Source organism: Sciurus vulgaris (genome assembly GCF_902686455.1).
Source record: "Sciurus vulgaris genome assembly, chromosome: 2".
Classification (NCBI taxonomy): domain Eukaryota; kingdom Metazoa; phylum Chordata; class Mammalia; order Rodentia; family Sciuridae; genus Sciurus; species Sciurus vulgaris.
This window is the reverse complement of record NC_136462.1, coordinates 37,662,985-37,687,934: the sequence shown is the minus strand read 5'-3', so window position 1 is coordinate 37,687,934 and position 24,950 is coordinate 37,662,985. Positions and strand designations below refer to the sequence as shown.

At 34.4% G+C, this 24,950-nt stretch overlaps 1 protein-coding gene across 1 annotated transcript in view; it reads left to right on the top strand.

The window, feature by feature from the left end:
* The first annotated feature begins 6,097 nt into the window (after positions 1-6,097).
* Positions 6,098-24,950, top strand: part of LOC306653960 (alpha-(1,6)-fucosyltransferase) — a 61,312-nt gene continuing 42,459 nt past the window's right edge. Inside the window, exon 1 of the mRNA XM_079127126.1 lies at positions 6,098-6,367. Within this exon, the coding sequence (XP_078983252.1) occupies positions 6,226-6,367 (142 nt within the window). The 5' untranslated portion in view covers positions 6,098-6,225. The remainder of the gene's footprint in view (positions 6,368-24,950) is intronic.

Sequence of the window (24,950 nt, the reverse complement as noted above, 5' to 3'; positions counted from 1 at the left end):
GTTTTCTAGTTGTGAATTTTTTAAACTTTTGTTTATCTTGGAACATTTTATTTTATCATCAGTTCTGAAGCTTAATTTTGCTGGGTATAGTATTCTTGGCTCCATTCATTTTCTTTTAGAGCTTGGTATATATTATTCCAGGACCTTCTAGCTTTGAGGGTCTGGATTGAGAAATCAGCTAAATGTGACCTGTTGTTTTTTCCCTCACAGCCTTTAAAATTCTATCTCTATTTTGTATGCTAGGTATTTTTGTAATAATATGTCTTGTTGTGGTCTGTTGTAATTTTGTAGATTTGGGGTCCCCTGAGCCTCGTGGATTTGATTTTACATTTTATTCTTAAGGTTTGGGAAATTTTCTGATATTATTTCTTTGAAAAGATTGTGCATTCCTTTGGTTTGTATTTCCGAGCCTTCATCTATCCCAATAAATCTTAAATTTGTTCTTTTCAGGTTATTCCATATTTCTTGGAAGTTCTGTTCCTGGTATCTTAACATCTTTTCACCATGGTCAACTTTATTTTCAAGATTATATATCAGAGATATCAGAATACTATCTCAAAGATCGTTAGTAGAATAAATGCTCCTTAATTGTTTGTTGCTTTCTGTTGGATTAGTAGAATTTCCATTTTTTTACATGGTTTTAAAATACCTCATATGAATGTGTAGGTAAATTGTAAGCAAAAGTTTTATAAAATGTAAAATTCAGTAAATTGCTTCTTTACTCATCAAAATAACTTTACTCTTCTTTACTGTATAGTAACTATCTGCATTTGCCGTTATGGTCAGTATAATAATGTATAAGCTATGTGTCTTGATATCTTTTCTCAATTAAGTTTCCACACTCACATTTTACAGAATAGCCACAGGGAAATTGGGTTCGTGAAGCACTAGGTAGCCTACTTGGGCCTGAAGTATTGTGACATCCTTACTACTTGCAACAGATTGTTCTTTGCTACAGGAATGGAAAGGACACCTCCATATCATCTTAACATTATTAGAGAAATATTCTCATTTAATATATTAAGAGACAGTACAGTAATTTCCAATCTGGGCTTTTAACAATGAAAAGGCTTTTTGACTTTCTTTTTCATGGTTATTAACTGTGCCCAAAGTCTTCATTTTAATTACCATGCAGTGCTTCAATTCTCTTATTTGCTTCCTTACTTTTTCTGCTTTTGTTTTGAAAATAATTTTGGAGAAATAAAATCAGATTATTTCCAATACCAATGAAATGCTTTCATCATACTATTAATGAATCTTTTCTTCATTACCAATACAAAACTGGATACTGCAAATCTTTGAAACAAAGTTTAAACTGTTTATAGTCTTGTGATTAGAGCATACAAAGAGCACAATAAAGTTCAACCTACCTGCCTGATCCTTTCTTTTGTTTTACTGAGCTCTTCATTGGGAGTTGGAACTATCGTGTATTAACTCACCCAGTAGAAGGAACATTCTTAGAGAGGAGCTAGAAGTATTCTCTTGGGCTCTGATTCTTAATCCTTAGCCTACAAAATATGAGTAGATATGTGTCCAGGTATGCTGTAAGCCTATGCTTCTTTGTATCGTGTATCAAAGACATCATGGAGAAAGAGATAAGGATACCAAAAATGGCTTGAGAATCTCAACTTAAAGTCTGTCTTGTCGACTACTAATTTATTTTTGTGACTATGACATCTCCCTTGTCCCTTAAGTAGGTTTTGTTTTGTTTTTGTTTTGCTTGTTTGTTTTGCAGTGCTGGGGATCAAACCCAGGACCCCATACATGTTAGGCAAGTAATCTATCAGTAAGATACATTCCAACCCAAAATAATAATTTTTGAGCATTTACTTTTTGCAAGAGATGCCTAGAGATGTTGTGTCTGATTTATTTTGACTAAATGTTTTCATTTGTAATTTAGCCTTTTTTTTTTTTTTTTTATAATGTTTTTGGTCAGTAGTAACTCTGGACAAGTAAGTGAAGGAAATTACATTGTGACTGGGAATTTAGTACTTTGAAGAGGCTTTTATTTGTGTGTAGGAAAAATCTTCCTAAATCTTCATAAGAAAAAGATAGGTGATTTAGAACAGGAATGTAGCTCAGTTATATAGTACATGCTTAGCATGTACTGGCCCTGGGGTTCCATCCCCTGCCACCACAATCATTTTTAAAAATTAAAAATTGCATGTATTCAATATAAAATAATGTCATAGAGGATAGGATAAATAAGATAGTATGTTTATGTTAAATTTGAGCATATATATCTCATTTAGCCTCACAGTATCTCTGAGAAAGAAGGATGGATCAACAGGGAAAGGTTATAGAGGTGAGATCATTTTGTCTCAATTTTAAAGTAGCAATTGAAGCAAAGTCACACAATTGAGTTCATAGCAGAGCCTTTATTGTAACAATTGTATCTTAAGCCTCTCCCAGTACTCTCATTAGAGTATATTGTCTCAAGTGGTTTTTCAAATTTTCCTCCTATTTCTAAACTTGGATAATTACTATAATTGCAAGGAGCTAGAATATATATCTATTGATGAGTCTAACTTTAAGAAAACCCTTGTTTAAAAAAATCTGCGCATTATAAAACATGATGTATGGCATCTGGAGTTTAACTTTGCTCTTCACAATTATTTTTACAGAGGTGAACTCCCATTAATGATTTTTAAAAGTCTGTTTACTTAGCATTTCATAAGTACAATAAATTATACTATCAAGGTTTAGCATAATGCAATTTATTCATAACCCTTCCAGTTCAGCTGAAAGTGGTTTTTTTTCTTTCTTCTAGTCCTTAATTCCTATTTATCATAATCTTAGAACATTAAAATGTCTGCTACTATAGTTATGTATATGGTTTCTTTTTCTATTGGATGTCACCTCCCAAGTTATTGCATTTATTAAGTGCTTGGTCTTTCTTTAATAGACACAAGTTCACCTGAAATTGGTCAATGAATACCACTCAAGGCAGGAAAGAGAAGTGAATAAGACTCTCTTTGATAAAATTGATGTGTATACTTTCAGTTGTACTCTGTCATCTTCCACTGCCAAATAAGAAGTACTTCCTAGTGAGTGTCCTTCAGCTGAAGTGTATATAATATCCCATATATGGGAGGTGTGGGAGTGGGGGCAATTAAGAGGAAGGAATGCTATAAAAGGAGAAGAAAATGATGATAAGAATCACAATATGAAACAACAACATGCCTCCAGTCTTGCATAAGTATTAAAGATTTATATAGGAGAGAGTATATTAAGTGCTCTAGAAGCAATTGCAAAACAGACCTTTTTAAAAATATTTTTTTAGTTGTCAATGGACCCTTTATTTTATATGCAGTGCTGAGAATCAACTCAGTGCATCACACATGCTAGGCAAGCACTCTACCACTGAGCTACAACCCCAGCCTGCAAAACAGACTTTTTAATCAGAAGTAAATATCCTGTTAAAGTAGTAGCATGATTAAAGTGAAGCTTCTTTTAGTAATGAGACCCTTTTATATATACTTGTTCATGGATAAGATACACCTTCAAGTCTTTGCAGCCATCACCTGATAGTATAAAACGAGGATCATTAGTAATTGACAAAGGCTATTTGGCAAAAAATATTTGAAGATCACAGAGCTGTGCATCTGTTTCTCTATTATAGACTTCCAAAAATCTCCTTTTATTTGTTGTTACTCTAACAATGGTGAATATCAGAGACTCAGTTAAGATTAGGGATTTCCTGTGAAGTTCCTTTCTATCATCATAAATCCCTGTACATCTCAGTTGTCACTGACTTTAAAACAAAGGGGAAAAAAAATCCTCTCCCTTTACCTTAAAATTACTAACTCATTTTCTTCTAGATTTTATACTGATGAGCCTAACCTTATGTGAAACACAAATACTTTTTCTCACTGTCCTTGTGTTTCTGTGGATCTTTTATCAGCAACATCCTTTTGAATTTCCATACATTTAAGTATTAAGTATTGGCAAAAACTAAATACTGGGCTGTGACTCTGAGCTTTTCAGTATTTTATTTACTGTTACCATTCTAATCATTCAGTTTCCCTTCTCTACCTTGGAGTCTTCCATTGATTACCTTTCATGTATAGAATTCTCATTTCAGAATCAAGCATAATGGGTGTTATCTCATTTCTTTATGTTACATAGCTATAAACTAAGAAAAAATAATTTATATATTCTTTATTCAGCGTTGATATGAGACACACTAATCCTTAAGCCTCTTTCATAAATTGCCTGTTCCTTTCTCTTCTGTCTCAACTTTTGTGCTTAAAATCGTGGATTCCAATTAAATTGTTCTCTTAAATCAGGCAGTAGATGTGCTTTCTTACATGCAGATGAGACCCTTCTTTTAAGTAAAAGATCTGTAGTTTCCAAACTAAAGATCAGTGTTTCAATAATTATGTCCCTTTACTTTTTCCTTAATAAACAAATATGAAGACTAATATATAATAATAGACCAAGCTGTAATAATAAGGGAACCTGAATGTGAAGTATATGGGAGCACTTTGTACTATCTTTGTAATAATTCAGTGCATCTAAAAAGTGCTCTAAAAGAAAAAAGTTATTGAAAAACATATGAACCAAGATTCAAATAAAGTTTCATTCAAATAAATTTTAGAGATCTTCAAGTACTGTATTTCTCACAAATCATGAAAAAAAATCTGACAAACATCAACGTTAATCTACTTTTGTGACAAACTGAGCCAACAATAAAGCCTTGGGGGTAATTTGAGAGTGGCACATACTCCCAGGATTCCTTATATGATACTGTACAAGAAAGTAAATAATGTGGGTCTCCCATTCCCACATGACATCACACTTTTCTGTTCTTCTCCAATCTTCTGCGGCTATACCAACAAGACTGGGGTTACCACCTTAGGATTCTGCTATGAGTTCATAGTCTCATGAAAAGAATAGACAACTACGGTTTGGATTGTGAAAAACATTATTAACCAAATCAGTTTATCAGGGCTGTCTTGGATTCTGAAGGTTCTTGATGGTGTAGGTTCTGCTTTGATCCAAAAAAAAAAAAAAAAAAAAAAAAAAAAAGCAGCTGTGATGCATTTGACTGTGAAAGGTACCTTTTCTGAAGTGACTTCATTGCATTTTCCTTCAGAATCATTTTTATAGCCTTACCATGTTAGCTTTTGGTAAGCAAGTCTCTACTTGACAGAACAGATGATATCCCTGGAATGTAGTTGTAGATATGATGTTTCTTGACTGCTTTATTCAAGGCTCATGTAAATTGAGAACTGATTTTTCCTTGCCTCTTGAGATGTGGGGAAAAAGAGATTCTGTTCCTAGAAGCACTCATTCTCTTTTCCCTTGTGAAAAAAACAGCCTGGAAACCTTCTCAGACTAGAGTCCTTGTCAAAATAAATTGTTATTAGTAACAGGTCATACAAATTAGAGCAGAACTGAAACTTTAGAATGGAAAAAAGAATTTTCACATTAGCTAACCATTTTATAGGAAAGCATAGAATTAGCAAAGTGGACCTCCCAACTGGCATAACACATTCTCAAAATAGCCAGTATAAAACATGTTTTAAATTCAGTTGTGAAATTACTAATGGCTACCATCAAGGTTAATTAAAAAAAAAAGTTCCGTGACTGATATTTTGTTAATAGTTGGATTCAGAGATCCCTTTACTCAGCGCCTTTTACTTCATAATGGAGCAGTAGATTTTGTTAAATCTCTGCAGATAGATGGAATTAATAGATAAATTATAGTTTTTCATTTAAGATAATTTGAGTTTTATCACAGAGGGTAAGTTCAGAATGTCAAAGTGCTATTGGAATAAATGAACTGTTTTCACTTCTTTCATTAAGATCTCAGTGTTTACAACTGTGGGTTCAGAGTTACATGTTCTGAGAGACAGAAGTGAGTTTTAATCTAATCTGCTTAATTTCACTTTAGTGATATTTTCAAAGTATTGTTTTTTGTCACTGCCATCTCCCTGAATGCATGTATATTTTTTTATTGAATTCTTTTATTGGATCCAATCCTTTAAGCTGGATTCTTTACCTGATAAGAAATACACTGTATCAGTCCTGGCTTATTATGATTTTTGGTACTTGTCACTTGCGAAGAGAAGTTGACCTCTCTCTACATCTTATCTTCATCTCCATTTCTTTTCTTTTTGATAGAATCCCAAGGACTGTAGCAAAGCCAAGAAACTGGTGTGTAACATTAACAAAGGCTGTGGCTATGGCTGTCAACTCCATCATGTGGTCTATTGCTTCATGATTGCATATGGCACCCAACGGACACTCATCTTGGAATCTCAGAATTGGCGCTATGCTACTGGTGGATGGGAGACTGTGTTTAGACCTGTAAGTGAGACATGCACAGACAGATCTGGTGTCTCCACTGGACACTGGTCAGGTAAGGAGCTTGTGTAGCACATCAGGCCTCTGACATGATCAAATTATCAGATTTCTAAGTATAATTTTATGGATCATAGTCATCTTTTACTCTAGATCCATGGGTGCTCACATTATCCAAATAAAATCTAGAAGAACAGTATCTTATTTGGAAAGTATTTTATGTTCTGTTTCATTTCTGATATTCATTTCAGTCTAGATTTAGTAAAATCACTGAGTTTTTTTCCTAGGAATGTAATTTAATATTTTAATGATGTCGATGATACAGCCCTCACTTTTTAGGGTACTTTCACCCTAAAAATGAGTATTGAACTCATTTGATCTTTATAATTATTTTACAAAATAGACCCTGATTCTCAGATGTTAGCATGCCTGTAAGACTTGTTAAAACATCAGTTTCTGATTCATAAAGTCTGGAGTGGGACCTGGGTATTTGCATTTCTACAAAATTTCCCAATCTTTGGACCACAGTCTTAGAACCATTGAGGTAGACTATGCAGGTAACTTATCTTCATTTTATAGTTGAGAACAATGAAACGTAATTTGTTCATGTGATTTTAATTTTCTTTAGGAAACATTTGATGAAGAATAATGTGAATTAAAGTACTATGCCAGACATTCTAAAGAGTTAAAAACAAAATGTCATTTAAAAATTTTCTCTTGTTTTTAAGGAAATGGTATTAGGGGGACTGGACTATAGATATAGTTTCTTACTTCTAGTGTAAGACTCTTTTTCTATAATCTTGATCTAAGGTCAGGCTACCTTTATTTTAAAATCCTGCTGCTAACGTTGTGTAATCTTGAGCAAGTTACTTAACCCAGGCCTTGGTTTCCTTATGAGTAAAATGAGAAGTAATATTTTACCTCATTGAACTGTTTGTAGCATTAAATGAAATAATATATGTAAAACACTTACCACAGTACCTGATACAAGAGTTTTAGTAACTGTTAGATACTATTAATAGCCTTTATTCACTGAGTAAATGTATAATGAGTGCCTACAAGGTAGCAGATGCCGAACTAAGTGATAAATGCTAAGCAAGGAAATACACTGTTTCTGCACTTACTTCTTGTGGGAAGTCATATATTTTTCAAAAAGTTGGAGGCATTTCAGTTAATATCATTTATCATTGGGCTAAGCTCCTTTTTTCATAAGTTACAACTCTAGATATGTCATTGGCAGTGAGTAGCTTTGGTAGTTCCTGTGGAATTTATGTGTGCCTATGTCGTGCATGTGTGTGTGGTTTTGCCCTTCTTTGGAAAAAAAAATAGTTAAGACCTGACTTCACAGAAGTGTCATGAAAATTAATAGATAATTTCTTTAAATACTTGGGATTGCTTATAAAATGGTCCATAGGGGTTGAAAGTATTATCTTGTAGTATAGTTTCTATCTGCCATAAGATGATTTAGAATCCTCATCCTATATATCAGCATATGTTTTCTTTGTAATTCACTTCATTTTTACATTGAACCTCTTAATTTAGAACCTCCCTGAGCTTCAGTTTTGAGGTTATGTCTTCTACTGACCTGACCTTAGTTTATAAGGTATAAAGAGTATGAAGATATTAAATTGGTCCACCAGGACAAGCCCAAATCTGCCATTCTCACTGTAACTATTTTCATTTCTTGGACAGTTTAAACATTTTTGATTGTGGGAAATTTATAGCCAGAGTAGGGTAGGGTCCTATATTTCACTGGGTCTAGGGAGAGGCATCTTTTGAGTGGTAATCAGTTAATAGAAATGTTAAAAAGAAAACACACACACACACACACACACACTACAATAACAACAAAAAACTGACCTCACGGGATTATCAGGTTTAATATATAATTTTGCCCCGCTGTATGCTACAAGTGGTTGTTTGTTTTTTTGATTTTTAAGGCTGTCTTGTACATTTGATAGTCTTTAGTGGAAACCATAGGATTGAAGATTTAAAATGGCTTCAACTTCAAACATTCAGAATTTCTTAATGTTACAAGTAAACAGGATATAGAAACCATCCTTCCTTCATGTAATTCAAGGAATAGTTCAGGAAAATGATTTATCCAGGGTCATAGAGCTTTACACATGCTAGAACGCTGGTTAGCATATTCAGTTTGTACTCTAGTCTGAGTCCCTCCCAGGAAACTTGTGCCTCATACCTTGCCTAGCCAGAATAATAATTAGAGTTATAGAAATTGCCTGGAATGTGTAGATGCCTAAATGAAATAATTTTAATATCTCTATCCCTATTCTTCTATGCTGTAACTTATTTCAAAACCTTCCCTACAACTTCCTGTATTAAACAGTTGTAAGTTGTATTTTCTTCTTAGTCATGGTGTAGTTCCTGATTAAAGTCATTTTATCATGATAGCATAGACTTACAATTTTAATTAAATAGATGTTTTCTTTGTCAGCATAGGTATTCTGTAAAATCATATGTTTTTCTTCATGCTAATGAAGTGAACTGTGCCTTTAATTAAACTAGTGATTATTTTTAATATGCTTGCAGAACTCATCATAACTAAAATAGTTTAGATGCTAATCTTGTATCCAATAAAGAGATTTATGATTGAGTTAGAATTTTTTTGTCATTTTGAAAGTATTGTCACCATCCTTTTCTGCTTATATATATTCTTTCTTTCAGTCTCTGTCTCTCTCTCTTTCCCTGTCAATTATATAATCTTTTAAAGAATTAACATGTTTCCAAGAAGTAGAGGAAACATAAGCTCCTTGACAGTAACTCCTTCAGTTAGCTGTAAATCAACTGTATCTCTTATTGTTCTGACTTGTTTCAAAGAATCTTAGGATATTTCCTTTGGAACCACTGTTATGAAATTATTTTTATTTATGCACACTTAACATAGATGCCTGAGGTAGAATTTAGTGATTCCTCACATGCACAAGGCCCTGGGTTCATCCCCAGTACCGAAAAAAAAAAAAAAAAAAAAAAAAAAAAAAAATGTAGTGAGTCCTGTCCAAATATGTCACTAGTACAGGAATTTCTATGCATATCTAATTATTTTAGTAGCTATATCATACTTGTTTTTCTCCTGTATTATTTTATAGTTGTAAAACCATTGTAAAACCATACCCTATATAGTAATTTTAATTGAAGGAAAATATTAAGATTATACTTCCAATTAAAAATAATCGATATCTTTCCATCACCTATAGATGTCAGATATATCCCTAATAATGAAATGATAAAATGATTGGTTTATTTTTCTATATCACAAGATGCATTCTAAACCTGACTAATTACATTTTGAAGGTCCCTGATTCTTCCACATAGATTCCTTATGATAATTCAGAATGGTAATCTTGCCTCTGTACTTAATGGCTTGAAGTGTTTCTTCAAAAATTATTGATTTATTTTTTAAAATATATTAACTGTTTTAGGCTATGTGCGACTACCAGCAGTCAAAATGCTTTTTCCAGTTGGTATAAATGCCCTTGAATAGATATGATTTAATGTTAAAGAACCCCAAACATTTAAACTCAATTCTCTACTACTTTTTAACCTTATAAAAAACTAACAAGCTATTCTGTTTAACAAGTAAACTACACTGGCAAATTTGTCTTTTTTTATTTTATCTTTCTCTCATTGTCTCAGTAAATATGTAATTAGTTTAACTTAATTATTTAATAAATATAATTGAAAACTAACTTTGTAAATGAAAATGATCACTAGTAAAAAAATACTTTGATGCCTTAGAGGTGCCTGGTTTAAGTATATGTTTATATATACATGTTAAATAATCTTCTAAACATATTAAGTCTAGTCATTTTCTGTATTTACTCATCTAAACTAGATGGTTACTTTCTTTTCATGCATCATTTCAAAAAGGTTTTGGTAAAAGAGTTCTGTGTGACCTCCTTAAGATTTTTATACAGGCAATTACAAAATAAAAATAATTGAATAAAAAGCACTTGATACATGCTAGACACCCTGCTGGACTACATGAAGAAGACACACACATTCCCTCTCTTGTCAGGGGAGGTCTAGGGGCAATGTCAGATGAATAAGATGAACAATGAAAAAATGCTATGATAATGTTAAAGTATGGAAATACACATCTAACACATATTCAGAGTTCTTTTGAAGAAGCAATTTCTAAACTGAGACCTAATGTATAAGTAGTAGTCAGCCAGGTAGAAACATGGTATACCTCTCTAACGTAGGGAGATGGTGAGAATGATTAAGAGCCACTAAAGGCATTAAAATGACTTCCTCATAAAATTTGTTTTCATTACATATGTTTATCCTCAAAATTCAAAGCACAAGCACAATACTGGAATATATTAGTAGATTTTAACCTGTAACAACAGAAGAGTTGGGCTGGGGTTGTGGCTCAGTGGTAGAGTGCTCACCTAGCATGTGTGAGGTCCTGGGTTTGATCCTCAGCACCACATAAAAATAAAATAAAAGTAGAGTGTCCACCTACAGCTAAAATAATAAATAAATAAATAGGAGAGTTATCCTTTTATTCCAAGATGAAATAAAAAGTGTTCATAAGAATTTCATGTAGTTTTTCCTTTTAAAAATTATAATGTTAAATGGAAAAATTGAAAGATCCAGAGAAGAAAAAAACAACTTCTGAGAATAACTTCTAGACACTGAACTATCTGTGTGCTGAATAAGCTCACCATTGAATCATAATAAAATTCTGGAGCCATCATAGTCTCTCAAGAGCAACCTTAAGCCTCCAGTAGTTCTTTTGTGTGTTTTCAAACATGACACACCAGAGAGAGAATATATGCTTCTACCTATAATGGTGACTTTCTGTAATTAGTGATTTTAAAACTAGCTTTGTTGTGGGAAAGAAGTATCAGTGACGATATAAGGGTTGTAGATTCTAAGAAGATTCTTTGTCCTATGTTACTCTGAGAATTACTGACTTAGACCAGTATCACTGGAAGTGTATAAGAACTTTTGATTTAACCTCTATAAAATTTTTAGGTGTGTTGCAGTATTTATGGTTAATAAAAAGAAATATTTTTGTTTTAGGAGTTTAAAATACTGACTGTAATGTCTCAGAAGAATTCAAAGCTGCTTTGTAACATCATCTTTATCTTCAGTTCCCACTTAAGGATATAGAAAGAAATCTATGAAAACCCACTTATAATTGGAAAATGTGGATATAGGGAGTGGAAGCTACCCACCTTACAGCCTTGTTCCTAATTAGCCTACATTCTTGCACATAATTGTTGCAACCAGCATGGCCGTTATTCACCCAGAGAGGGGTGATAGGGGATGAAGAAAAGGCACACATAGAGAAAAGCTAGGTGGGCAGCCAAACCCTGTTGGAGTTTGACTGACCCAGAGTTAACTCAGCACATTTATTATATAGGTTTTGTCATCAGAAAGTTATTTGTGAGAAAGTTTTGGCAAAGTAGGCAGTCTAAAGCATGCAGCAAAACTTGTGAGATATGGAGGTCATCTTATGCCCAGAATTCTCTACCCCTATGAGTTGGTGCCTCAGTCCAGGGTTCCAGCTGATAGAGATGCATGCCCTTGCATGTGGCCTCCTCAGGCCTGTGAGCCGCATAGCACCTGGGCCATCTTGACCTGCACCTTTGCACAGGAAGTTCCCAGCACAAACACAGCCGTGAGGGAATCAAGGACCAAGAATCATGGACCAGCTCACCACACATAATCATAGACATTTGTTTCTGTGTTTATGCTACAACTGCTTCTCAAACTGAATAATGAGTCAACCTGAGGAAAGTGAATCCATGTTTTGCAAGATGCAAAGATAAACGTGGTATATTTTCCTGGACTATCAGTTTTACTTACTGGTAGGCAGGGTAAATTAGTTTCAAATAATGAATGGCATATGTGATTGTTTAAAATGAAAATCTGATAAACCATCAAATTTAAACTAGGTAGGACAGGTTTCTTTTACTGTCCTCTGTTATTTGGGGAATATTGTGATAGAAAACTGAGAAACACCATTCTACACCAGAGTTTTTAGCTGTTTATTTTATCTTTATATGTAGCAATGGGGTTATTTATGCAGTGTCAAACACTTGACCAGAACACATTAAATGCAGTAAAAGAAACTAAACTTACCTCTCCTGCATTCTCTTCCTTTCATATCTCAAAATATTGCCCTTCAAGCTATATGAGACACTTTTGTTAATTTATAGATTTGGGGTTTCTTTAAATTATTTTACTAATAATGAATCTTTTAGCAATATGTTCTTCTTTTTAAGACAAGGGGTTCTGGCAGAATGAGTTCAAAGATAAAAAGAGGTATGATTTAGGAAGAAGCAATACATATTTAGCATTAAAGTCACTATGGGGTGGATATAGTTTCATTCAAAAAGTTTTTAAATTTTAATCCCATAAATTCTATTTGAATCTATTCAAGGTTGCTAGAGCTAGAAATAGAATCCAGGTATTCTTATTTCTTGTAAGATGTCTGGGCCCATAGTCTTGATAACTATTTCAGAAGTTATGAGTGTTTCAGTAAAGACTGATAATGCTTTTTGTGTTATTGGTCTGTTCCTTAAAGACTTGATATAAATTAAATTATTAAAAATCAAGTCACATTTTAAACTTTCTAATGGAGCTATGTAAATATATTGAATGTTGAAAAGGATTAGATTTGTCTTCCACCTCTTTTCAAGAGGTGTTCCTTTTGATTCAATTAAAGTTTAATCTACTAATAAAGTCACCTTTAAAGTAAATGCAGGTTGTATTCTTTTGAAGAAAGAAATTGCATGCCTGGGAATGTAGCTCAGTGGTAGAACATTGTCTAGCCCACCTAGAGGCCCTGGGTTCCCTCTTGAGCACCACAAAAATAGGGAAAAGAGGGAGGGCAGGAGAGAAAAATTGCAGCTAGTAAATACTGTAAATCAAATTGATTTTTCCAAAAGATGGTATAATTAGGATTATTGTAATTCCTGTTCACATTTCTTTGGGGGAAGTACCAGGGATTGAACCCAGGGGCACTTAACCACTGAGCCACATACCCAGCCCTTTTTTATATTTTATTTAGAGACAAGGCCTTGCTAAGTTGCTGAAGCTGGCTTTGAACTTGCAAACCTCCTGCCTCAGCTTCCTGAGCTGCTGGGATTACAGGTGTGTGCCACCACGCCCAGCTTTGATACACAACTTTTTAAAAAATACAGTTGCCAAAAGGTACTATATAAATATAGTGAACACACTCATATTTATGCTTTTTAATTATATTTCAAGAAAAAATGAAAAACTACCATAAACAAGGGAATGCCCTATTCATTTAATTAGAAAAATGAGTGTTTCTAGATGTTGTGGGGGTTAGAAAGATAAATAAGACTCGTCCCTGCCCTTCCAGAACTTGCCATTGAGTATCTTAAGACCCACACATCTAAATATTTTTAAAAGATAGGACATGTTAAGTGCCATAAAAGAGATATAAAGACCTATGAGTCATCGGAGTATTGAGAAACTTTCTGGCTGAAGAAATTAGAGACTACTGGAAGGATAGGCTAAACTTTTATTTAGAAAGGTATTATCTACAAGGACAGATCAGTGCAATTGATTTAGACTTTGGGTAGTGTCTCTTAACCTCCCTGTTCTATGTACCTTACCAGGTTCTTAGGAGGATTCAGAGTGATAATCTATTTGACAGTGCTTTATATATTCTAAATCACCCATATGTTATAATTACCACTTTACTTTTATGAGAACAAAGCAAAATAATAGTAATTGCATAATTGGTTCATGGGATTTTAGTGGGGCTTCTTTTGAGAAAGGTTAGCAACCACCATTAATGAAACTCAAAACTATTAGATGGATTAAAAAAAAACTCATTCAAGAGGACATGGACCTCTTGAATAAATACAATTTTCTCATACTAGACAAAGGTGCCAAAAATATGCAATGGAGAAAAGATAGCCTCTTCAACAAATGGTGTTGGGAAAACTGGAAAACCATATGCAATAGAATGAAATTAAACCCCTATCTCTCACCCTGCACAAAACTCAACTCAAAATGGATCAAGGACCTCAGAATCAGACCAGAGACCCTGCATGTTATAGAAGAAAAAGTAGGTCCAAACCTTCAACTTGTTGGCTTAGGATCAGACTCCCTTAACAGGACTCCCATAGCACAAGAAATAAAAGCAAGAATCAACAACTGGGATAGATTCAAACTAAAAAGCTTTCTCTCAGCAAAGGAAACTATCAGTAATGTGAAGAGAGAGCCTACAGAGTGGGAGAATATCTTTGCCAATCATACTTCAGATAGAGCACTAATTTCCAGAATCTATAAAGAACTCAAAAAACTCTACACCAAGAATACAAATAATCCAGTCGACAAATGGGCTACGGAAATGAACAGACACTTCACAGAAGAAGATGTACAAGCAATCAACAGATATATGAAAAAATGTTCAACATCTCTAGTAATAAGAGAAATGCAAATCAAAACTATCCTAAGGTTTCATCTCACCCCAATTAGAATGGCGATTATCAAGAACACAAGCAACAATAGGTGTTGGCGAGGATGTGGGGGAAAAGGTACACTCATACATTGCTGGTGGGGTTGCAAATTAGTGCAGCCACTCTGGAAAGCAGTATGGAGATTCCTCAGAAAGCTTGGAATGGAACCACCATTTGACCCAGCTATCCCACTCCTTGGCCTATACCCAAAGGACTTAAAATCAGCATACTGCAGAGATACAGCCACATCAATGTTCATTGCTGCTCAATTCATTGTAGCCAGATTGTGGAACCAACCTAAATGCCCTTCAGTTGATGAATGGATAAAGAAACTGTGGCATATATATATATATATATATATATATATATATATATATATATATATATATATATATAATGGAATATTATTCTGCCATGAAGAATGATAAAATTATGGCATTTGCAGGCAAATGGATGAAATTGAAGGTTATCATGCTAAGTGAGATAAGCCAATCTCAAAAAACTAAAGGATGAATGATCTTGCTGATAAGCAGATGAGGACATATAAGGCGGGGTATGAGGGGTTAGCTTTAGGGTTAGGGTTAGGTTTAGGGTTAGGGATAAGGAGGGTGGTAAGAATGGAGAAAGGAAGGACTGTATAGAGGGAAAAGAGGGGTGGGAGGGGTGGGGGGGAAGGGAAAAAAATAACAATGAATCAAACAATATTGCCCTATGTAAATTTAAGATTTTTAATTAAAATAAATAAATTTCAAAAAATTTCATGTTTGGAGAGGAAAAAAAAAACTCATTCAGAATAGAAAGAAAAGAGGAAAATTATGACAGAGGAGCAAAGTGAAGATGAAGGTGATTGCCTCTTTATTCATCCTCCAAGGGAGAGCCAGCTGTGGCTCTCCAAACTTCTTCATTCCTACGAATCCATATCCTTTGGAAATGTCTTTCCATTAATGCCTAGATTGAATTAGAATATGATATTTACATTTTAATAGTGACATAATGCCCCTATTTCAGAGGAAAGGTTACAATTTTGTGGCATGTCATGAATGACCATTTTACAGGTATCTGTTTTTATTACAAATGTGTTAATAAGTGGAAATTTGGTTCATTCAGCTTTTGTTTTTATTATATATTTGTGTCATGGTGTATATATTGCCTCATGAGGGACATTTAGATTATCTCAATTTTGGCTATCATGAACAGTGATATAATAACCATCTTTGTACATGATGTCTCCTTGTACATGTACATTAGTTTTTCTAGGGATGTGCTTACCAAACTTTTCTCATATCATACCATATAAAAGATATTTTTACTGCCCATATTATCACCTTGGTGGGGGTAGCATATAGTATGGCTACAGAGATCTCTATGACAGTACGTTATATATAAAATCTTACACTCTAAAAACAGGGTTGACAGACTGTGGTCCTCAGATCAAATTTAGTCCCCTACTTGAATTTGTATTTTATCAGAGCACATCCATTCCCGTTGTTAACGTATTGTCTATGGTTGTTTTCACAGTACAGTGGCAGAGTTGAATAGTTGTTGACAGAGACCTTGTGGCCTGCTGTGTTAGTCAGGGTTCTCCAAAGAAAAAGAATCAATAGGATCTTTGTGTCTGTGCGTTTTTTTTATTTAGAAAGAGATTTATTACAGGTTTTTGGCTTAAGTAATTATGAAAGCTGAAAAGTCCCATGATCTGCCATCTGCAAGTTGGAGACCCAGGAGAGAGCTAGTGGTGTAGTTTGAAGGCCTGAGGGCCAGAGGGCTGATGATGTAGCTTCCAGTGCAAATCTGAAGGCCTGGAAACCAGGAAGCCCCAGTGGAATAAAACAGTGTTCTAAAGACTCTCTTACATTTTCTTTCAAAAGTGTTACAGTTTTAGCTCTTATATTTAAAGTCTATGATTCCTCTAGTATTTTATGTATAGCATAAGGATTGAAGTCGTTATTTTTTTATCCAGTTACTCCAGGCTTAGTTCTTGAAAACCTTCCTTTTCCCTAATGAATTGTTTTGGTACTTTTGTCACAAATCAGTCAACAATGTATGGATCTATTTTTGGTTTCTCCATTCTTTTCAACTTATTATGTTCTGTATATATTTCTCCTTATACCTCAGTTTTTTATTGTCTTCAAATATTTTATATCATGTTAATTATAAAGCTGTACATATGTCTGAAAAAGTGTTCCTGCTAAGTCAGAGTAAGTAGGCATTTCTTGACTTGTCTGTATATGCCTACTCCTTCTATGGGAAAATTATTTCACTATCCCTTTTGCTTTCAAAATCTGTCTCCTTTTAATTCATCTTCCATACTACCATCAGAATGGTATTTCCAAATATGACTTTGTCTCTTAAAATCTTCATGACTGCTTAGTCTCTAGAGACTAAGTGTCTAGAGACATTTACTTAAAATATAGGAAATAAGCCCTCTCGTTCATATTGTCCACTTCTCAAAATGGGTCCTGTACTCCATATCTCACCAGCCCATCTACAAATGTATTCCTTAAAAGTTCTGTACACATTTACTGCTAATACCAGGAGCATGTAATATCTTCTTTCTAGAGTATCTTTCCTCCACTTGATCTTACAAAATTCTGTTTACCTTTTAGTGTCATTTCCTTTGAGATATTTCCTTCCAACTGACCCCATATTTTCACTTATATACTGTATTCAAATGGTCTGTTTATGTGTCTCTTTATTATGAGTTCTTGCAGAAACTCATCCTATTTATTTTTGTCTCCTTGTTGCCTAATCATACTGGCCAATAGCTTTCACTCAGTGTTCTTTTTTATTAAATTGCCTATGATAAGCACAATGGTCCTTGAACATTTTTAATCTGTTCTTAAATGTATCAAATAAAGAAAATATAGGCTAATCTATGTGACTCACAGGTTTCTGGTGAGGAACAAATGAGGCACTATGTATAAATATTTGAAAAATGTTTTTTAAAATACGATGGCCTATTGTTGTTTATAATAAAATTCTACTAGATTTAATTTCCAAGGTGTCCTATTATGACAAGTTTATTATGATAAAATTTTACATTCACATATTTGTATTGATTAAAATAACCCTAATATTAGAAGATTTTTTTATTCCTAATGTTTCCAAGGAACTGCAAATAAGCAAGTCTAAACATACTCATTTAAAAGTACTTTATGTACTAAATAAGACATTTTATTATATAACATTTCAGTCTCTGAATATCTTCAGTTTAATAAACACTAAATACTGCTCTGTTCAGGTAGTATAAAAATAATCATATTACATGTAGCAATAGCTAACATTTAATGAACCTTACATTGTAACACTACTGAGAACTTTGCATATTTTATCTCATTTATTATTCACAACAAACTATATTATTCATATTTTATATAGGTAAGTAACTTGCCAGAGGTAGTACAGCTACCTCTGTAGACACAGACCAGTCTGACTTCAAAGCCTGACCTTTAAACAGTGGTGTTCAGGGATTAGCAAATGATGGTCCACAAAAGTCCCTGCATCCTAGTTTTATAAACCTGCTGCTTTTGTAAAGGGTTGTTTTAATCGGCTGTAGCAGAAACATGTATAGCCTGCAAAACATAAAATATTTGTTATCTGGCCCTTTGCAGAAAAAAGGTTGCCTGCTTCAGTATAGATGATTCTTGTATAAGAAGTTCTTGTAGTCAGGAAGCTCCCCATCTAAATAGGAAATAAACACAAACATTTAAAAATCTTATGTCATGAGGCAAAATGTGATCAGTGTTACTATAAAGATGTAAACAAAACACCAAAGGATTGGGAGGGGATATAGTCATTGTAGCCAGAAAAGTTAGACAAAATAGCCTTTTAAACTGGTTTTGGCAAAGTTGTAAAATGACCAGAAATCTTTGCTTTGCAATTCTGCACGTGTAGGCTATTTGATAGGTGATGATAAACATGCTTATGTGCCTGTCACTGTAGGTGCCAAAATGTTAGAACTCTTGGGCATTATTGTTTCTTCTGACTCTGATTCGCTGAACTGTATGGAAGAGAGAATTAAACCATCTGCTTCTCAGTTAACCTTTAGTCAAAGGTGACTAAAAAATTGGTTTTGATAGCTAGTTATATTGCATTTTTTCAAAAATAAATCTGATAGAGGCTGCTTAGATGCAAGTTCTTTTTAAGTCGTACAACTGTGAAAATGAGTGTTTTCATTAAATAAACCTTGCATTTTGTATTCATTCTTAACTATCATTGCATAGGTAAGACTTTATATTTACCATAATTGCAGTTTGTAATAGGTTCTTATTTAAAGGAATTATTTGGCATGTAATTGTATAACACATTTGCAATAACTGTGGAAAACAGTACAACCACACTTTTGAAGAATACTGGCAAAAGTAGTCGATATAATGTTGCTTGCTAAGAAATTTTCTTTCTTTCTTTTTTTTTTTTTTTTTTTTTGATACTGGGAATTGAACTCAGGTGCACTCCATCACTGAGCCACATCCCCAGCCCTGTTTTGTATTTTATTCAGAGACAGGGTCTCACTGAGTTGCTTAGCACCTCACCCTTGCTGAGAGCCGCTGGGATTACAGGTGTGTGCCACTGTGCCCATCTCTTTATTTTATTTTTTTCTTTGAGCCAGGAATTAAACCCAAGGCCTACCTAGCACATGGGAAATTTTTTAATTGAATTGAGGAAATGACAGAATTGGCATTGTTATTACTCAATCCTTCATTATAAACAGTGCCAATGATATAATGCATGTAACCTTGAAAGTTTTATACTTTCTAAATTATACACACAATAAAAAGTATTAAACTACTTTGAGAGGGGCTGGGGGGGTCAGTGGTGAAGTGAGTACATGTTTAGCATGCAGATGATTTCAGTTTTCAATACAAAAAGCAAACAAACAACTAAGTTGAGAGATGCATTTTCTCCTGAAACAGTTTAGAACATGACAATTGAATAATTAATCAAGTATTCAGATTTTGAAGGCTTTTATTCTTGAAAAAAGAGAGAAAAGGATAAATTACTCCATATTCCTTGTAAAATATTCTAAGACTGGTGATGTAGTTCAGTGATAGAGCCTAACATGCAAGAGGCTTGATTCTCAGTGCTGCGTATGCGCGCATGCACACACAAATCGAGACACCAAAAATAAAGGCAGAGAAGGCATAACTGTTCCCTAATTTTGTAGTTTCTGCAGATCGGTATCTCTTATATGAGTAATAAATATTATGTCTATTCATGGCATTTTAAAAAGATCTGATAATAGCTTTAAGCTGTTTCTTTTCCTGTATATCATTAATATTAATATATAATCAGTGAACTAATTAATGTGTATATGGGCAAATCACTCTTCCCAATTCTGCTGGGGATATATAATTTAAATTGTTTCTCACTTGATTAAATATAATATCTTCTTTGAACATTTTTTTTTAGCCTGAAAAAAATATGCATTAGTGATAAATTGCAGTTTTGGTTTCTGTGCTCTATGTTATACAGATATTTTGTTTGGCATTGTATATTCAAATGTATATTTGATGGCATTTTTAATTGTTTTAAAAAAAGACTTACATGTTTTACTATAACAACTGATTATGTCCTTAACTACTTATCAGTAGGTATTCCTCTCTTTTTTAATAGTGAACTCACAAATGTAATTGGTAAAAAACAGGAGTAACCACAGACACGTTTTTAAAAATCTGTAAATTATTATATCTGCCTTATTATTTCTTAAGGACTGTCTTGCCGTTCTGTCTCATTGAAATGAATTGCCAGTAGGTCTTTAGAATATTCTAGAAATGATTAGAGAAAGGGTAGAAAAGAATAGTTCTGAGAACATCTGAATATAGTCTTTGAGTTGTGGAGGAAAAAAACAGTCTGTACCCTCTAGCCATGTCATTCTCTAAAAATAACAGGGAAAGAAATGGTTTCACAAAGCTATATTTTCATGAAATTATCTGTTGTCAAGGGCAGACTAGCATTTTAAAGTTTTTTCTTTAGTAAAACATGGGCGGAGATTCCTGGACTTAGGAAAAGTGGGATCCTTGGTGGACTTGATGGAAAAGCATTTCAGCAAGCACCAGAGACAGATTTATTTATTAAAGCAGATACATATTCAAGGGAAAATATGAGCTATCTCAAGAGAGATGTCTTTGGGAGTAAAGTAAGAATACACATTCAAGGGATAATTCCGGCCCTCTTGAGAATGAGATGCTTTTCATAAACATTCAAGGTAGAATGAAGGCCACCTCCAGAGGAGGTGCAACAACGCATCGGTGTGGGGTGTTAATAGTTAGAGAGGGGCACTTGCTAGAGGCTGGACTACAGGTGGAACCTGTGCAGAGTTACACAGTTTCTCTGATTTCCCAGCACTTGTGAATTTCCCTCCCATTTACTTTTTGCAGGCAAGAGCATGCACGAGTCAAGGGTGTGGGCCAAGGGGCAGTCTAAGGCTGGGTTGCTTAGAAATGCTTATTTTGCATTTCAAATGTTCACAGGCATTTTCAGAATTCCAGGGACTCCTGGGTGCTTCTCATTTAAGATTCAGTCTATCTTTACTATTTCTCCAAGTTTCTATCTCAATAGTATGTTATTGATACTGGTTTTGAGAATCAGTCAGTCAGGATCCGGGTCCGTAACCCCAGTGTTGAAGATTGAACTGAGAAACACTAAGGCAAGAGCAAAAGACAGAGGCTCCTCGCAGAGGAGGGGGTCCAAGTAGGTGCCCAAGGAAGTGGGGGTGTCCTGCCCCTTTTTATAGATAATTTTGATTTCCTTTGTTCTCATGCCCTTTCCTCCCCTTATCTTGTCTACGTGACCCAAAAGGTGGAGTAATCACAAGGATACAGGCTGAAAAAGAGTGGGGGGGTGGGGGTTATTCCTTAACAACTCTTTGTTTGGAGGAGCAGTTCCTTGGAGGCAGGTAATCTGGGCAACTGGTGAGGAGGAGGGGAAGTATCCTGAAGATATTAGCATTTTATTTCCTCTCAAACCATCCTCCATCTTCCTGACTCAATCATTTATTACCTATACTGACTGTCCTTTTGCTCCCCCCATTACAAAGCTTTTTATGTTTAAATAGTTTGATTTAAATCAATCAAATACTATTTTATATCAGGATCACAATTTATATCAGGAGAAATTTACAGAAAAGGACTGTATAATCTGTGAATTGTTTAAAGGCCATTGCTGTTTCTCCTTTCATTCCTCTTCTCAATAGTTAGTTTGGTGATTACCAAAAAGAACGAGAAGGTAAAAACTCAGATATGTTTTTGTTTTTTTTATCTTTTAATTTTTTACAGACTGCATTTTGATTGATTATACACAAATGGGGTACATCATTTTGTTTCTATGGTTGTACATGATGTGTTTTTTAACCTGTCATTTTACAATATCTTTTGTCGGTGGAATGTGAGACATTTTTTTTTATTCTATTCCCATATTTATTGCTAATTTCATTAGTAGGAATTTCTTTTTTATTTATTGTAAACAAATGGGATACATGTTGTTTCTCTATTTGTACATGGAGTCAAGGCATACCATTTGTGTAATCATAAATTTACATAGGGTAATGTTGTTTGATTCATAGTTTTCTTTCCCGTCCCCCCCCCCACCCCTCTTTTCCCTCTATACAGTCCTTCCTTTCTCCATTCTTACCATCCTCCTTATCCCTAACCCTAAACCTAACCCTAACCCTAACGCTAACCCCTCATACCCCCCCTTATATGTCCTCATCCGCTTATCAGCGAGATCATTCGTCCTTTAGTTTTTTGAGATTGGCTTATCTCACTTAGCATGATATTCTCCAATTTCATCCATTTGCCTGCAAATGCCATAATTTTATCATTCTTCATGGCAGAATAATATTCCATTATATATATATGCCACAGTTTCTTTATCCATTCATCAACTGAAGGGCATCTAGGTTGGTTCCACAATCTGGCTATAGTGAATTGAGCAGCAATGAACATTGATGTGGCTGTATCTCTGTAGTATGCTGATTTTAAGTCCTTTGGGTATAGGCCAAGGAGTGGGATAGCTGGGTCAAATGGTGGTTCCATTCCAAGCTTTCTGAGGAATCTCCAAACTGCTTTCCAGAGTGGCTGCACTAATTTGCAACCCCACCAGCAATGTATGAGTGTACCTTTTTCCCCACATCCTCGCCAACACCTGTTGTTGCTTGTGTTCTTGATAATCGTCATTCTAATTGGGGTGAGATGAAATCTTAGGGTAGTTTTGATTTGCATTTCTCTTTTTACTAGAGATGTTGAACATTTTTTCATATATCTGTTGATTGCTTGTTCATCTTCTTCTGTGAAGTGTTTGTTCATTTCCTTAGCCCATTTGTTGATTGGGTTATTTGTATTCTTGGTGTAGAGTTTTTTGAGTTCTTTATAGATTCTAGAAATTAGCGCTGTATCTGAAGTATGAGTGGCAAAGATATTCTCCCACTCTGTAGGCTCTCTCTTCACATTACTGATAGTTTCCTTTGCTGAGAGAAAGCTTTTTAGTTTGAATCTATCCCAGTTATTGATTCTTGCTTTTATTTCTTGTGCTATGGGAGTCCTGTTAAGGAAGTCTGATCCTAAGCCAACAAGTTGAAGGTTTGGACCTACTTTTTCTTCTATAACATGCAGGGTCTCTGGTCTGATTCTGAGGTCCTTGATCCATTTTGAGTTGAGTTTTGTGCAGGGTGAGAGATAGGGGTTTAATTTCATTCTGTTGCATATGGTTTTCCAGTTTTCCCAACACCATTTGTTGAAGAGACTATCTTTTCTCCATTGCATATTTTTGGCCCCTTTGTCTAGTATGAGAAAATTGTATTTATTTGGGTTTGTGTCCATGTCCTCTCTTCTGTACCATTGATCCACCTGTCTATTTTGGTACCAATACCATGCCGTTTTTGTTACTATTGCTTTGTAATAGAGTTGAAGATCTGGTATTGTGATACCGTCTGCTTCGCTCTTTCTACTGAGGATTGCTTTAACTATTCTGGGTTTTTATTCTTCCAGATGAATTTCATAATAGCTTGCTCTATTTCTGTAAGGTACATCACTGGGATTTTAATTGGAATTGCATTGAATCTGTATAGCACTTTAGGTAGTATGGCCATTTTGACAATATTAATTCTGCCTATCCAAGAACATGGGAGATCTTTCCATCTTCTAAGGTTTTCTTTAATTTCTTTCTTTAGTGTTGTATAGTTCTCATTGTAGAGGTCTTTCAACTCTTTTGTGAGATTGATTCCCAAGTATTTTATTTTTTTCGATGCTATTGTGAATGGGGTAGTTTTCCTAATTTCTCTTTCTGAAGATTCATCACTTATGTATAAAAATGCATTGGATTTATGAGCATTGATCTTGTAATCTGCTACTTTACTGAATTCACTTATGAGTTCTAAAAGTTTTCTGGTGGAATTTCCAGGTTCCTCTAAATATATAATCATGTCACCAGCGAACAGGGATAGTTTGAGTTCTTCTCTTCCGATTCGTATCCCTTTAATTTCTTTGGTTTGTCTAATTGCTCTGGCCAGAGTCTCAAGGACAATGTTGAATAGAAGTGGTGAAAGAGGGCATCCCTGCCTTGTTCCAGTTTTTAGGGGGAATGCTTTCAGTTTTTCACCATTTGGAATGATATTAGCCATGGGCTTAGCATAGATGGCCTTTACAATGTTAAGGAATGTTCCCACTACCCCAATTTTTTCTAGTGTTTTGAGCATGAAGGGATGCTGTATTTTATCGAATGCTTTTTCTGCATCTATTGAAATAATCATGTGATTCTTAACTTTTAGTCTGTTGATATGGTGAATGACATTTATTGATTTCTGGATGTTGAACCAACCTTGCATCCCTGGGATAAAACCCACTTGATCGTGGTGCACTATCTTTTTAATATATTTTTGTATGCGATTTGCTAAAATTTTGTTGAGAATTTTTGCGTCGATGTTCATTAAGGATATTGGTCTGAAATTTTCTTTCCTTGATGAGTCTCTGTCTGGTTTAGGTATCAGGGTGATATTGGCTTCACAGAATGAGTTTGGGAGGGTTCCCTCCTCTTCTATTTCATGGAATACTTTGAGGAGTATTGGAATGAGCTCTTCTTTAAAGGTTTTGTAGAACTCGGCTGAGAACCCATCTGGCCCCAGACTTTTCTTTATTAGTAGGCTTTTGATGACCTCTTCTATTTCATTGCTTAAAA